Genomic DNA, 13,952 nt, shown 5'->3' on the forward strand with positions numbered 1-13,952 from the left:
GTTGTCAAGTCCCCACTGTAGATGCAACTAGAGGCTTACCCACCACTCTATGCCATTGCATACAGTATACTAATACAGCATATACTGTACAATAACTGCAACATAAAATAAATGTGTATATACAGTAGATATTCTGGTGTTTTTGCATCCTTAAACAATTAACTTACCCTTTTCTTTGGTTAATTTTGAACAACCAACTCAAATTTTCATATTTATTGTGGAAAATCTGACAGGAGGGCATTAGTATAGATTAACTAAGAAAGGCTTTTCTTAATGTGTGAAAGAATGTTTTCTTTTCCCAAATTTTAAGCGTTCCTTTTTTCTCTTTTGTTTAGCCTCGTGACTTTAAAAAGAGAAACAAGTCCACAGTTATTTAATGGAAGCAAAATGGGTGAAAAGAACAATGTTTTGGATTTTTCCTGTAACTCACAGAGCAATATCAATGAACTTGAAGTTGAGGCAGCATCTGAGAGCAATATGGATAACTCTGAGGAACTGGCAAAGCTGCTGGGCATGGGAGCTCATGGCTGCGAAAAGATGAAAAATGGCAGGGCTGTATTACAGGCTTCCCAGGGAGTCAGCATTGAAACTGAAAATCAGATTGTATCACTACCTCATGAAAGCAAATCCTTAACAGAAGAGTCCTGTGAAAAAAACAGCAATTTTATGAATGACAGACCAAAAAGACCATCACTTTCTTCTGGAGATTTTAAGTCTTTGTCACAAGAAATCAAATATTTTGACAATATGAGCAACACTGTTCCCATGGATAAAGTAATATCAACTGAAACCTACACAGAAAAAAAGCCCTGGCAGAAAGTGATTGAGCAGCAAGTACAGTTTCCTTCCTTTATGTCATCATCTGTAATAGGCTCAGACTGTTGTATTGAAGCCAAAGATGCAATTCCTACAGATGAAAAGATCCTTTGTGATAATCAACATCCTGAGATGACTGGGCAAGTCTGGGAGAACATTACTGCAGAAGAAACGAGGAATCACAAGGATAATCTATGTCATATTGAAGATGATTGGAGAAAAGACAATAGCAAAAATGCAAAAAGCAGTACTGAAGAACTTTTACAAGATGTATCACAGATATCAACTATTAAAACATGCATTCCTGAATTCTGCAAGGGGAACAGTGTGATAAGAAAAACAAATACAAGAGCTATTAAGCAGAGTACAAAGAGAAGCATAATGACAGGAAAGTCTGTAGCTACTTACCTTCAGACTAAAAACCAAGTAAGTACTCTACTCAATTATAGCCAAGCTATTACGAGCTATTCCATGATTTTTAACTGTACAGAAAGGTTTTTTTGTAATGGAGGTCTCTTTGCTTTTTTAATGAATAAGCGATTCTAACCCATACAGTATGTGTATGGTAATACCAACCAATCATGGAAAAATGGTACATGGCTGTAATTAAAAAGTGATTTACAGACATGGTTTTAAATGCAGTATTCTATAATGAATTTTTACCATTATGATTTGTAAGAATGTTTCTTATTAAAGATGTTAGCAGATGTTATTTAATAGCACTATTAAAAAAAACAGGCAAGATCACAAACTTTGATGCTTGCACAATCTACCCCACTTACACACAATGTGTACTGTTCATGTACAGGTCCAGCCATTCAGAATGCACTCAGGATACTGCAGTAGTTTGCAGTTCAGGGGCTGCACTACTTTGTAAAACTGCAAGGTGGAGCAGTGAAAGCTTAACGTGGCATTTGGAGCATTTGGGCTATTGCCAGAAAATGCCTGGTTTCGAATATCAGTCAATGCTGAGGGACAATCTCTTTCCAATTATAGAATTTAAGTTGTTTACTGTTTAGACTTTGAATTGTATGTACTGTATGTGGTCATATTGTGTTTAATATTTTGTAAATTACATTGAAACATCTTTATTACATTTCACTAAGTCCTTGAATGACATAAGTAATTTTATTTAATTAATTGATGAACTGACAGTGCTAGCTGAAGATCATCTTTGTCACAGACCCCCAAAATGGTCTACAAAACATCAGTGCAAATTTCAAAAACCGAGTTAAGAGTAAGTCAGCTCAGCAGCAAAATTTCACAGGAACTGAGCAAAATGTGTACAAAGCATGGAACTAATAAGGAGTACAATGATGCAGTCTTGTTTCTGTTTGATCAGGCGGATCTGGTTATGTAGTGAATGAAAAGCACATACAGTAGGATAATTGGTGTTGGAACAGGTGGCAGCACTGGCAGGATTGAGGAAAGGGGATTGAGGAACCAATGAAAGTTGGGGCCATGGATATGGTGGGTTAAATGCTTGACCAGACAGAAAAAAGGGAAGGAGGGAGAGCTACTGTAAGTGAGCGGGGTTAGGTGAAGAGAAATAAAAGGAAGGGAGAAGGGGAAGCAAAATAACAGTAGCTGTTAGGACTTCTGGGGAGAGGTAACAACATCAGGAGACCTGAAAGAAAGGAAGCAGACATGGCAGGAGCAGGGCTGCATGTTTTCCAATGAAGAGTTTGAGGTTGAACGGGCAAGAAAGCAACAACAGTCATGGCTTGTAAGAGATTAATGTGATACAGTAAATTATTAGTAATACTGAATGTGAAACATCTGTTTCTCACAAGACACAAAACGCTGAATGCTAGAAAAGGTCTGTAACCAGGGAGCATTTACTGTATATGTAGAGGGAGTAAGAATAAAGTTATAATTTGACCTCCCCAAAAATGTATGTTAAGTAAACTCCATATATTTATTACAGCTTTAATCAACACAAGGATTTAAGACTATAACTACTGATCATAATCCCTTTCTCTAAATTTTGTAGCAAGCTCGGGAACTGTACCTAGTATCTAGTGTTTTTATAGTCTCAATATGGTATTTTTAACATAGTAATAAGGACATTGTAATTTTGTTTGACAATAAAAATAGAATATTGTTCTGTGGAGAAGTGGAGACATTGATTACTCTTGTAGAAGGGGATGGAAAGCTGATGAGCTACAGTGCCTTGCGAAAGTATTCGGCCCCCTTGAACTTTTCAACCTTTTGCCACATTTCAGGCTTCAAACATAAAGATATAAATTTTTTTATTTTATGTGAAGAATCACCAACAAGTGGGACACAATTGTGAAGTGGAACGAAATCTATTGGATTTTTGAAACTTTTTTAACTAATAAAAAAATGAAAAGTGGGGCGTGCAAAATTATTCGGCCCCTTTACTTTCAGTGCAGCAAACTCACTCCAGAAGTTCAGCGAGGATCTCTGAATGATCCAATGTTGTCCTGAATGACTGATGGTGATAAATAGAATCCACCTGTGTGTAATCAAGTCTCTGTATAAATGCACCTGCTCTGTGATAGTCTCAAGGTTCTGTTGAAAGCGCAGAGAGCATCATGAAGACCAAGGAACACACCAGGCAGGTCCGTAATACTGTTGTGGAGAAGTTTAAAGCCGGATTTGGATACAAAAAGATTTCCCAAGCTTCAAACATCCCAAGGAGCACTGTGCAAGCGATCATCTTGAAATGGAAGGAGTATCAGACCACTGCAAATCTACCAAGACCTGGCCGTCCCTCTAAACTTTCAGCTCAGACAAGGAGAAGACTGATTAGAGATGCAGCCAAGAGGCCCATGATCACTCTGGATGAACTGCAGAGAACTACAGCTGAGGTGGGAGAGTCTGTCCATAGGACAACAATCAGTCTTACACTGCACAAATCTGGCCTTTATGGAAGAGTGGCAAGAAGAAAGCCATTTCTCAAAGATATCCATAAAAAGTCTCGTCTAAAGTTTGCCACAAGCCACCTGGGAGACACCCCAAACATGTGGAAGAAGATGCTCTGGTCAGATGAAACCAAAATCGAACTTTTTGGCCACAATGCAAAACGATATGTTTGGCGTAAAAGCAACACAGCTCATCACCCTCAACACACCATCCCCACTGTCAAACATGGTGGTGGCAGCATCATGGTTTGGGCCTGCTTTTCTTCAGCAGGGACAGGGAAGATGGTTAAAATTGAGGGGAAGATGGATGCAGCCAAATACAGGACCATTCTGGATGAAAACCTGTTGGAGTCTGCAAAAGACCTGAAACTGGGACGGAGATTTATCTTCCAACAAGACAATGATCCCAAACATACAGCAAAATCTACAAAGGAATGGTTCACAAATAAACGTATCCAGGTGTTTGAATGGCCAAGTCAAAGTCCAGACCTGAATCCAATCGAGAATCTGTGGAAAGAGCTGAAAACTGCTGTTCACAAACGCTCTCCATCCAACCTCACTGAGCTCGAGCTGTTTTGCAAGGAAGAATGGGCAAGAATTTCAGTCTCTCGATGTGCAAAACTGATAGAGACATACCCCAAGCGACTTGCAGCTGTAATCGCAGCAAAAGGTGGCTCTACAAAGTATTAACGCAAGGGGGCCGAATAATTTTGCACGCCCCACTTTTCATTTTTTTATTAGTTAAAAAAGTTTCAAAAATCCAATAGATTTCGTTCCACTTCACAATTGTGTCCCACTTGTTGGTGATTCTTCACATAAAATAAAAAATTTATATCTTTATGTTTGAAGCCTGAAATGTGGCAAAAGGTTGAAAAGTTCAAGGGGGCCGAATACTTTCGCAAGGCACTGTATGTTTGATTTGTACAACAGGCAACTGCTTCCCAAAGATCACTTATATTAGCTGTAGAAGTGACTTTTTTGCTTCTTCTTGCAAATAACTAGCAGATAGGGTTCAGCATTTTGGTTTATTTCTTGTCATGCAATGTCCCTTTTACCATTTCTATTTCAAAGTCAAAATACTAAAACTGCTAATTATGAAACAAGACAAGCTATTTTTCATTAATTATTACAGATTAGTTTTATCAGTACCACAAGTCCCTAGTTCACAGGTAATGCAGGTTAATAATCCTAAATATAAGATATAATCCTACAGTATGTATAATATTTGCACTTCAATCCTACAGTTTCCTGATTGACACATACTGTATACACCCATCTCTTGGTTTTAGTTTTTTATTTCCTCAAAACTGTAATGTGAAATGTTGAATAATGAAAATGAATCCCATTCCTTTATTTGCAAAAGCTTATGACTCATTCTTGATATCTAGGAAATTACACAGTATTACTCATTGTTACAAAATTGTCAAAATAAGAACACCATTGTGTATCTACGATAGATATTTATCCAATTTTACAGTACAGTAGTTAACAAGAAACAAATTGTAAAATGGCACAGCTCAGCTATGTTCAAAGCAATGCAAATGCTTTTTTGACAGCTTACCATTATCATGCTTTTCACGTTTTACATACAGGGGAAATAATGACCTTATTTTCTTTGATTTTGCAACACTACAAGTATTTGCAACATACTTTACCAAATTGATTTTAAAATAAAACCATAAAAATCACTAAATGAGATAAAATGGAAGTAGCATAAAAGCAGCAACAATTCATAAATCAAGTTATAATTTATTTACTGTATATTATACTGTATATAAATATAGTTAATTATATGTATTATTGTACTGTAAATTTATGTAGTGTACAATAATCATAAATATGATATTGTAGCGCTTTCGGGTTCACGTGGGTATGGCCCTCACCGCTGCCACCTCAGGTAGGTCCTCCCTTTAGCTCAGCTGGCTGGTTCCCTGTTAAGCAACGCAAGAGGCCTGGGTTTGAGTCCCCAGCTGTGGGGGGGCCGACCTGAGGCAGCAGTGACGAGGGCGTATACCTCCGAGAACCCAAAAGCGCTACAATATTTTAAATAATTGTGGTTAATGGTTATAGAAACATCCCATACTCAAAATATAATAAGTAAATTATGCTAAATTGGCGGTGAAAATGCAATGATTGCTTATGAATACTGAAGGGGGTGTACAGTATGTTGTTGAAAAATAAAAGCCCAAAACACAAAACACTGCTGTAGCATATACACTGTAGCTTGTAATAAAAAAGAGGCAAAATCAACCCAGCTGTGCCTCCCAATGTTATATAGAAAACTAAGTTCTCTTTTTTCGATGGGTTCCCAAAACCCAAAGTTTCAAACCCACAAAATATATTTTCTCTAGGATATATTAAAAAACACCTCAAATGCATGGAAACCAATCTCTCTTCACTAATAAAATTGTCCTACAATCTTGCAAGATTCAGAAAAAATATTTCACAATTTAAAAAGAAATAGTTTCAAATAAAACTACACACTGGAGAGATCTCAAAAAAGACAATTACAGCCTAAATTTACCAGTTGAACAGGCCTACTCTCACCACATAAAACCACTTTTGGACCAGAAGGTCAATATGACAATCTTTCAACACTAACACAGCAACCAGGCTTACCCCTTACAGCCCAAAACAATTGGTAAAAAGATGTTTCTCTAGGTACAAGCAGCTTGTCCTAGTAGAAAACCAAAGAAAAACAAAACCAAGAAAGAAATGTTTTTGTTTTCAGGTCTGCATATGCTTGTACGAAGTACTGTAAATGTACCTTCCTAAATGTACATCTCTATATCCTCACAGTTTTGCCTAACACTTATGAAATCAGCGTTGTTGGTGGCAGATTTCAAGGTGTCAATGAACTGATACTCGTTGCAAAAGGTGTGTAGAGGAGCAGTGTACAAGGCATGAATTAGATTGACAGAGTAGGAAGGAAAAAGGAATCACACCACACGTACAGTAGCATTTTCCATGGGTTGCCACACTAATGAAATTACAGCAGCTGGTGGTAAACTTACTGTGGCCCCTATGCTTGTCCATGTTAGAGTGCAAATAACTTATACAATATATAATGCTGTTTAACTGTCATGCCAAATAATTTGAGAATTTATTGTACCATGTAATCCACTTAAATGGAGGTTCTTAACAGAGGTTCAAGGGGAATGACAATAACCAAATCTTTCAGCCCCTTCTATTCTAAATCATCATTCCTAACGTAGTTCCTTAAAGATACTGTATTCTGTATATAACAAGCAAACTCCCTGCTTTCTACAGTACGTTTTCCAAATTTTGCCTCATGAATCCCTCTTCATTCCCATGTACACCCTTGCTGCTACCCCTTGGTTAACTCCTCACTCTGCATGGGGGTCCCAGATGTCTAGTGCTATGGCTAAAGGGCTGGCCTTCTGCCAAGCTGGCTTTGAAAAAAATGTTTTGAAGCAAGTGATCACCAAACATCCTCAAACACTTTTAATTTTTTGGTGTCATTAGCCCTTGCAAAAGTAACTTTAAATAAATATCTGGCACACTATAACAAATTAGTTTGACACCCATGATCAAGATGAAGAACCTTAATGGAGGACACTGCTTTTGCAATTTCAGAACATTAGTTTTCTGATGTTTTCATAGAACTATTAATAACCAATTGGGAGTATTATGTAAAATGCTGTAAAGTATATAATTATTGTATATTATTTTTTTATTTTCTTTATTTACCATTATTAGTTAATTTTAAGGCACTTTTTACACATGGATTTTTTAAATGCATGTTCTGTATGTAATTACATATGATAATTATGGTAATAACCAGGCTTTGGCTTTTTTTCAACAGTATTATCATTTTTTAGTTCAAAATAGTCAGTCACTGTTGTGGACCTACTGTACCAAACGGTTACAATGTTGGACATTTCCTACAGTATCCAATGCTGTTGAGTAGCTTTAATATTCTTATTAGTGCCATAAAATGTTTTGGTTTGACTCATAATGATCATTAAGCAGTAAGAACAGGTTACTCTGATTCTGTTCAGCTGTCCATCGATGTTCATCTGTAGAAATGGAACCAATAACTGATCACTTGCATTGGTATTGCGTGGATCTTGTATATCAAGATCTTTATGTTAGGCCCTACTGTATATTTAAGATAGGTACAGTATGTTAAGCTATCAATTAATGTTAATATGCCTTAATGGTGATTTGTTTTTTTTAGGATACTCAGTTAAAAGTAATAATGCTAAATGAAAACACTGTTTCAAGTGTTAATAGCAAATGCATTTTCGAAGAGTCTGGTACTCCTGGGGCAGAAAAGATAACCATTTCTGAAAATAGGGACCTGCCGCTAGAGAAGAAAGAACAAACATTCACTCTCCAGAGGTAAAAGTGAAAATGTTTTTTTTTGTAATACTGAGGTACTGTATTACTACAATAAAGCGTTTAATTATGACTTTGTCTAGTTTCAGCTTTTCATTATTTTGGAGCTAATGTATGATTAAAAAGTTGGCAAAATGCTATACGTGCTCCAGGGAAAACTCTTCCTCGGAGAAATAATTGGACTTGATGAAGCAGACATCAGTAGTTTGTATCTGGGTCATGCTTCTGAGCACAAATGGCAGAGCACCAGTACGACAGGATCAAATTTAGCTGGCCAGGGCTTTCTCTCAGCTTTCCAGCAAACAGCATTTCCCATGATTTGCTGGGTGCCTACAGGCTTACAATGACATCAGTGAGAGATGTGCGAGTCTAGCTTTTAACTTCTCTGTCAGATATTACAAAGCTTGCAACATGTCAAATAATTATTTTGTAGGTGGGTGTCTACATGTCTCCTTCTCTGTGGAAGTACAGGGGTTGTCATCAGAAATTTCTAATTGGGATGTACAGTATATACAGTACATCTAATTGTACTGTACAATACCAGAGCAAAGAAGTGGGCAGGAAAGTGGGCAGGTCATTAAAAATTACAGGGTGCTTCTCACAAGGAGTAGGGGTGTTACCTGTAAAGCACTTTGAGTGGGGTGTACAGAAAAGTGCTATACATTATAATAATTCTTAAAATTGCATTACACGTAATCATGCAAATGGAACATTCTTAACGCAGTATCACCATTCTCATTTATGTTTTATTTTTTAATAGATTTGTTGATTTGCCTTTATTGATGTATCTTTAACATATGGTAAATTACTTGTACATTCACCCATCAAACAGGTTAATGTTGCAATTATTCATAAAACCACTAAGATTACTTGTACAGGATGGAAATAAGGGATTTAATTCTGCTGTAGGATATCCAAGACTCTTTCACATGTTTCTTGCATCCAGATGGCTTAGCAGAGCATGCTTTTGTTTCTGTACAGGAAAAGGTAAATACAGGAAAATATATTTGAAAATTTCCATTACTGTATATTTAATTCCATTGCATGTTTTTCTCAGTCACAGAACTAATTCTTCCCACATAACCAACCCCTTCCAACACACAGCATTTATGTAGACTTTTTTAAATCAATACAGATTTAATATAGAATTACGTTTGTTTTTGTATGTATTAATTGACTTTTCATTACACAATTCATTTAAAATATTTTGGATAAATGTAAATATTTGATAAACTTTTTTCAGATTTCTATCATATTCTTGGTACTGAATCAATAGACCTACTGTTATGTTCCATCTATGAAATCATTAAATCTTTACAATCATCTTGAATCTTTTTTATCAGTGTCTGAGGTGGAGTTAAAAACTAGCATCAAATTGCAAAAATATAGTACCTTACTTTTTATGTTGTAGGCTTTGTTTTCATACTTATTCACATTTTTATTTTGTAAAAACACATCTGGCAACATTGCAGTGTATATATTGTATGTGTTCTATTTGACAAGTATACCACTGAAGTAGTAAAAATGTAACAGATTAAATTTTTAGAACAAAATCTCCCTCTTCCTTCTGTGACCCCTATTAATAATAATGGTATTTCAGTAGATTTAGAAGATTTGCAGTAACTAAAAAACAATAGATCATTACAACATCCTGTGCATGCAAAACATATACAGGATAAATAGGCTGAATGTCCTCCTATCATTAATAACCTATCTTAAGTTCTTACATACACATAGTAAGTAATAAAACTTGTAGTATTTTGCCACTACCACTCCTCCCAAAATTATTTTGGTTAGTTTCATAAAACCTCAGTTAACAGATTACTGCTGATTCTGCAAATGATGTAGTTTGCAGTTTTTCCAATCCTGTCAAGCCTTTCAGTGCCACTGATTTTAGCTGAGGAAAATCTTTGCTGTTTTTGCTTCACTGCCCTGAGTATTCTCGTATTCTCTAAAAGCAGTTTGATTGTTTTTGAAAGCTTGTCGTGGTGTCGGGATATTTTCCTTTAGGAGCTTGAAGGCGCACAGATGGCAGCTTTCCTCTATTTATAACAGAAGACAGAATGGGGAGCTAAGGGAGTGGATGGATATTGTAAAGGAAGAGAAGATGCTTGATAACACTCGCAGGCAAGAACAGAGAAAAAAATCACAGCAAATGTATGCAGTTTTAATCCATTGACAGTGACCTTGATTTACTTCATAACCTACATACACCTATCCTAACATCATTAAATTGTACTTCACTTTCCACAAAAACATTTTCAAGGTTTTAGTTTAGTACTATTAAGAGAATTCCTCAATTATTATTAATAGAGAATGAGTGGAAAATGCACTTGAATTTTAACCTTTTTACCTTCAGGAGAAAAGAAAATGTATTTCCACCTACTCTCATTATACTGACTTTTTATGTGTTACATTCACTGCTTTTTATTTAAGAATGGTAAACATTTTTAAGGTTACTAACATAACCTTTATTTGCTGAAATGACTGCTTTAGGCTTCAGCATTTCAGACAAATAACAAAGGAAAGGCTGAAGAGAGTTGGTCCTCATCTGGAAGTCTATGATGCCTTTCATCCAAAGAGAACTGGACCTTCCAGTCGAGATTTTAAAAGAGCTGCAATTTGTATTCAGAAGCACATTCGTGGTTGGCTAACACGAGCACAACTCAACAGGATTCGGGCAAAGGCAATGACTTTTAATCTCCTATCTTTTGTCACTATCTTGTGTTTTACCTTTGTGTCACTATCTCTTTTAGCGCTGAAGCAGAAAAAAAAGACTAGTGTTTGAGTATTTTGTTTTCCTAAAATACATTTATATCAATGTGGCACTCACCCAGCTACTGGTACAAATTAAACGTCTGACAAGTAAAGCAATACTATCCTGTAGTAGACCCACAAGGAAGAGAAACTTAACTGTACTTAAGTTCATTAGGTTGTAAAGTCCTCTATGTTATAATATTTTGTGCCATACATGTTTTTTTTCCAAATATATGTTGTTAAACTGAATATTTTACTTTTTTAGGAATATTATACATTTCTAAATATTATATTTTTAGTCCAGAAACATTTTGTATAGTCTAAATATTTTTTCAAATCTGTTTTTGCAGGCCCTTAGTCATGGACCATCTCTTACAGTTGTTGTGAAGGAATACTATCAAATGATGCGGAAATTGAAAAGACGCTTTGGTATTAAAAAACTCTCTGTGCCACTTGTGTACATGGAACTGGAACAATGGCTGGATAGAAAAACAAGCAAGTATCAAATAAGGTTTTCCACAACACTTCTCAGACAAGCTGTTGAATTATAATAAAGCTAGTCATAGAGAGTTTAATAATTGGGATATCATCTGACAATGCAAATTATTTAGATTTGTATGTTTTAAATTATGTTTACGCTTCTCCTTTCATCAAGTGTATGAACAGATGTTTGCAAAAAGGGAGTTTTGGAAAGAGATGGACAAAAATGAATTGCCTAATTTCTTCAGAGACTGTGGCCATTTCCCCTCAGCGCAAGACATTGAAAACACATGGTCTTTGATAAATCACGGTATGTAATTCACTGACTTCTACCATTAAGGGAACAGGCCATATCGGTCTTGCTGTAGCAATATTGCAAGTTTTATATTTTGTACATTTAAGAAGAAATATACTCCAATGCACATGTCCTTTTCTGGAAGGATTTTAAAATCTGCCAATGTCTTTTCTGTTTCTGTTACTTTGTATACCTCTGTACCCCAATCATTACCCTTAAAACTACTGTATGGCTTTTTTACCTTTTTTTGTGTTTTCTTAGGCAAACTGGTGAGCCAAAGTTCTAGAATTAATTTGCAAAAATGCTCTTATTCCATAAAAATTCTTTCTACCTAATGCATTTAATTGACTTTGATTTATTATCATGGTTTAGTTAAGGGGGTATGTTATTACTAAAGTAAATTTAAAAAAGATACACAAATACCAGATGAGTGCTGTGATTTGCTCTTTTATTTGTTCTGGGACAAAGTGTCTGTCAACAGAAACACAGTTTGGGTAGCATTTACTGTATAGTTTTACAGTATACAGTATACTATATTATACAGTATAGTATATTCAGTATATCTCTGAATGTTTTTGAAAGCTCCACAGACTTCAGGTTAAACCTTTTTTTACTAAAAGAGAGACCTTACTGTTATTGTGAACCATTATTACACACAGCTATAGGCCATACAACTACTTGTGTAACTAATCAAAGTATTTTATGCAACAGAACTAAGGTTTAACTAAGACAGTTGAATAATTAAGCAATACACATATTTTAGCATTCACAATTTGGGTTGTTTTTGTTGATGTTTAACTTCTTTCACCCATAAATGTGATTAATTTGTGATTAACTTTGATTAAAATATTGGTAGTACCCATTGACTGGTAAGTTCCTAATGTAGTACTGATCCAGAAGAACTGTGACATAACTGAACAAAGTAGGGCAATAAATAGCTACTTTCACATTAGTCTGTTAGTCTAACTACTATTAAGTTTATGGAAACAATTAATAGAAGTAAATAAGAGGATCACTTATGTGGGAATGAGAGTCTAGGGAATAATCAGCATGGATTTATATAAGGTAAGTCTTGCCTAACCAACTTACTAGAGCTCTTTGAACAAACACAAACAGTAATGGATACACACAGAGCATATGATATGATGTACTTGGGATTTCAGAAGGTTTTTGACAAAATTCCTCATAAAAAATAAATCTCAAATTAAGGTAGGTAGACATTTAAGGAAACCTTTTGGTTGGGATTGTGATTGAGAATTGGATTATATTTAATTAAACAGAATATTGCTATCAAGTGAATGTTCAAATGGGGTGAAGTAATTAGATTGCTACAGGGATCTAAATTAACATCACTGTTCTTCTTGATTTATTTCAATTTAGATGTGGTATATTCAGTAAACTAGTCAGGGTGGCAGATTATACCAAAGAAGGAGGATTAGCAAATAGCAGAAGAAGGAAATTGAATTTTCTACAAATTAGGTAAAAGTTAAGAGAGGGCAAACACCTGACAGATTATGTTTAATGAAGGGAAATGCAAGGTTTTACAAACTTGTGACAAAAAGTAAAATGGGAAGCACTGAGCAAGAAGAAACTAATATTGAAAAAGGTGTTTATGTTTACATCTTCTAGACAATGTGGTTAAGCAATTAGAAAAGCAAACAGAATGTTAGGATATGTGGTTAAAAGCTCTGCTTAATTAGTGCCAGAGCTTGCAGATTTAGAGAAACTTTAGGCAGTTCACACTCCTGGACCTCTAAGCATAATACTGGCACCTTCACATGTCATGAAAAAAAAAAACCCAGTAAGAATAGCCTTAAAGCATAAAAACAAAACAACCCTGGATGTGGAGTCTCATGATTCGCTTTGAAAAAACAGCAAAAGGCCCTTTGTGAAAAGATTGTGGAACACGCCCAAGCCATGATGCATTTAGTCACATTTATAATTTTGGATAAAGATAAAGCACATTTTAGTGCAGACCATCCTTACTTATCAGTCTGAAGTTATATCCACCACAGCCAGAGAATTCTGCATAGTTTACAAAAAGTCTAAATGTCATAGAGCCACCTATTGCTTTGAACAAAATTCGCAGGATTTGAATGGGATTGATTTGCATAACTTGGTCCCACCTTGGGTATCCATGGCAACGTTGCAGACCTGGTGGTTGAAAACATTATAGAAAATGTACTCAGGGTGCAAAATAATTTAGTCTAATAAGGATGTGGGTTGGGGGACTCAGTATTGGGCGTATGTTAAATGGAAGTTTTTATAACCGAATTATAACTGAATTCCCTACTGTATATACTATACATCTCAAACAAACACCTCTTCACATTTTGTCTCATTTTAATCTACAC

At 35.5% G+C, this 13,952-nt stretch overlaps 1 protein-coding gene across 4 annotated transcripts in view; it reads left to right on the top strand.

Annotated features, from left to right (window-relative positions):
• Positions 1 to 13,952, top strand: part of iqcm (IQ motif containing M) — a 92,522-nt gene that overhangs the window by 49,576 nt on the left and 28,994 nt on the right. For 3 of the 4 annotated variants that reach the window (XM_069188537.1, XM_069188555.1, XM_069188546.1), the window contains exons 11-16: positions 336 to 1,242; positions 7,906 to 8,069; positions 10,077 to 10,223; positions 10,563 to 10,752; positions 11,174 to 11,318; positions 11,479 to 11,613. In XM_069188537.1, the coding sequence (XP_069044638.1) occupies positions 336 to 1,242; positions 7,906 to 8,069; positions 10,077 to 10,223; positions 10,563 to 10,752; positions 11,174 to 11,318; positions 11,479 to 11,613 (1,688 nt within the window). The remainder of the gene's footprint in view (positions 1 to 335; positions 1,243 to 7,905; positions 8,070 to 10,076; positions 10,224 to 10,562; positions 10,753 to 11,173; positions 11,319 to 11,478; positions 11,614 to 13,952) is intronic. The other variant, XM_069188560.1, reaches the window with a different exon arrangement.

Source organism: Lepisosteus oculatus, chromosome 1 (assembly GCF_040954835.1).
Source record: "Lepisosteus oculatus isolate fLepOcu1 chromosome 1, fLepOcu1.hap2, whole genome shotgun sequence".
Classification (NCBI taxonomy): Eukaryota; Metazoa; Chordata; class Actinopteri; order Semionotiformes; family Lepisosteidae; genus Lepisosteus; species Lepisosteus oculatus.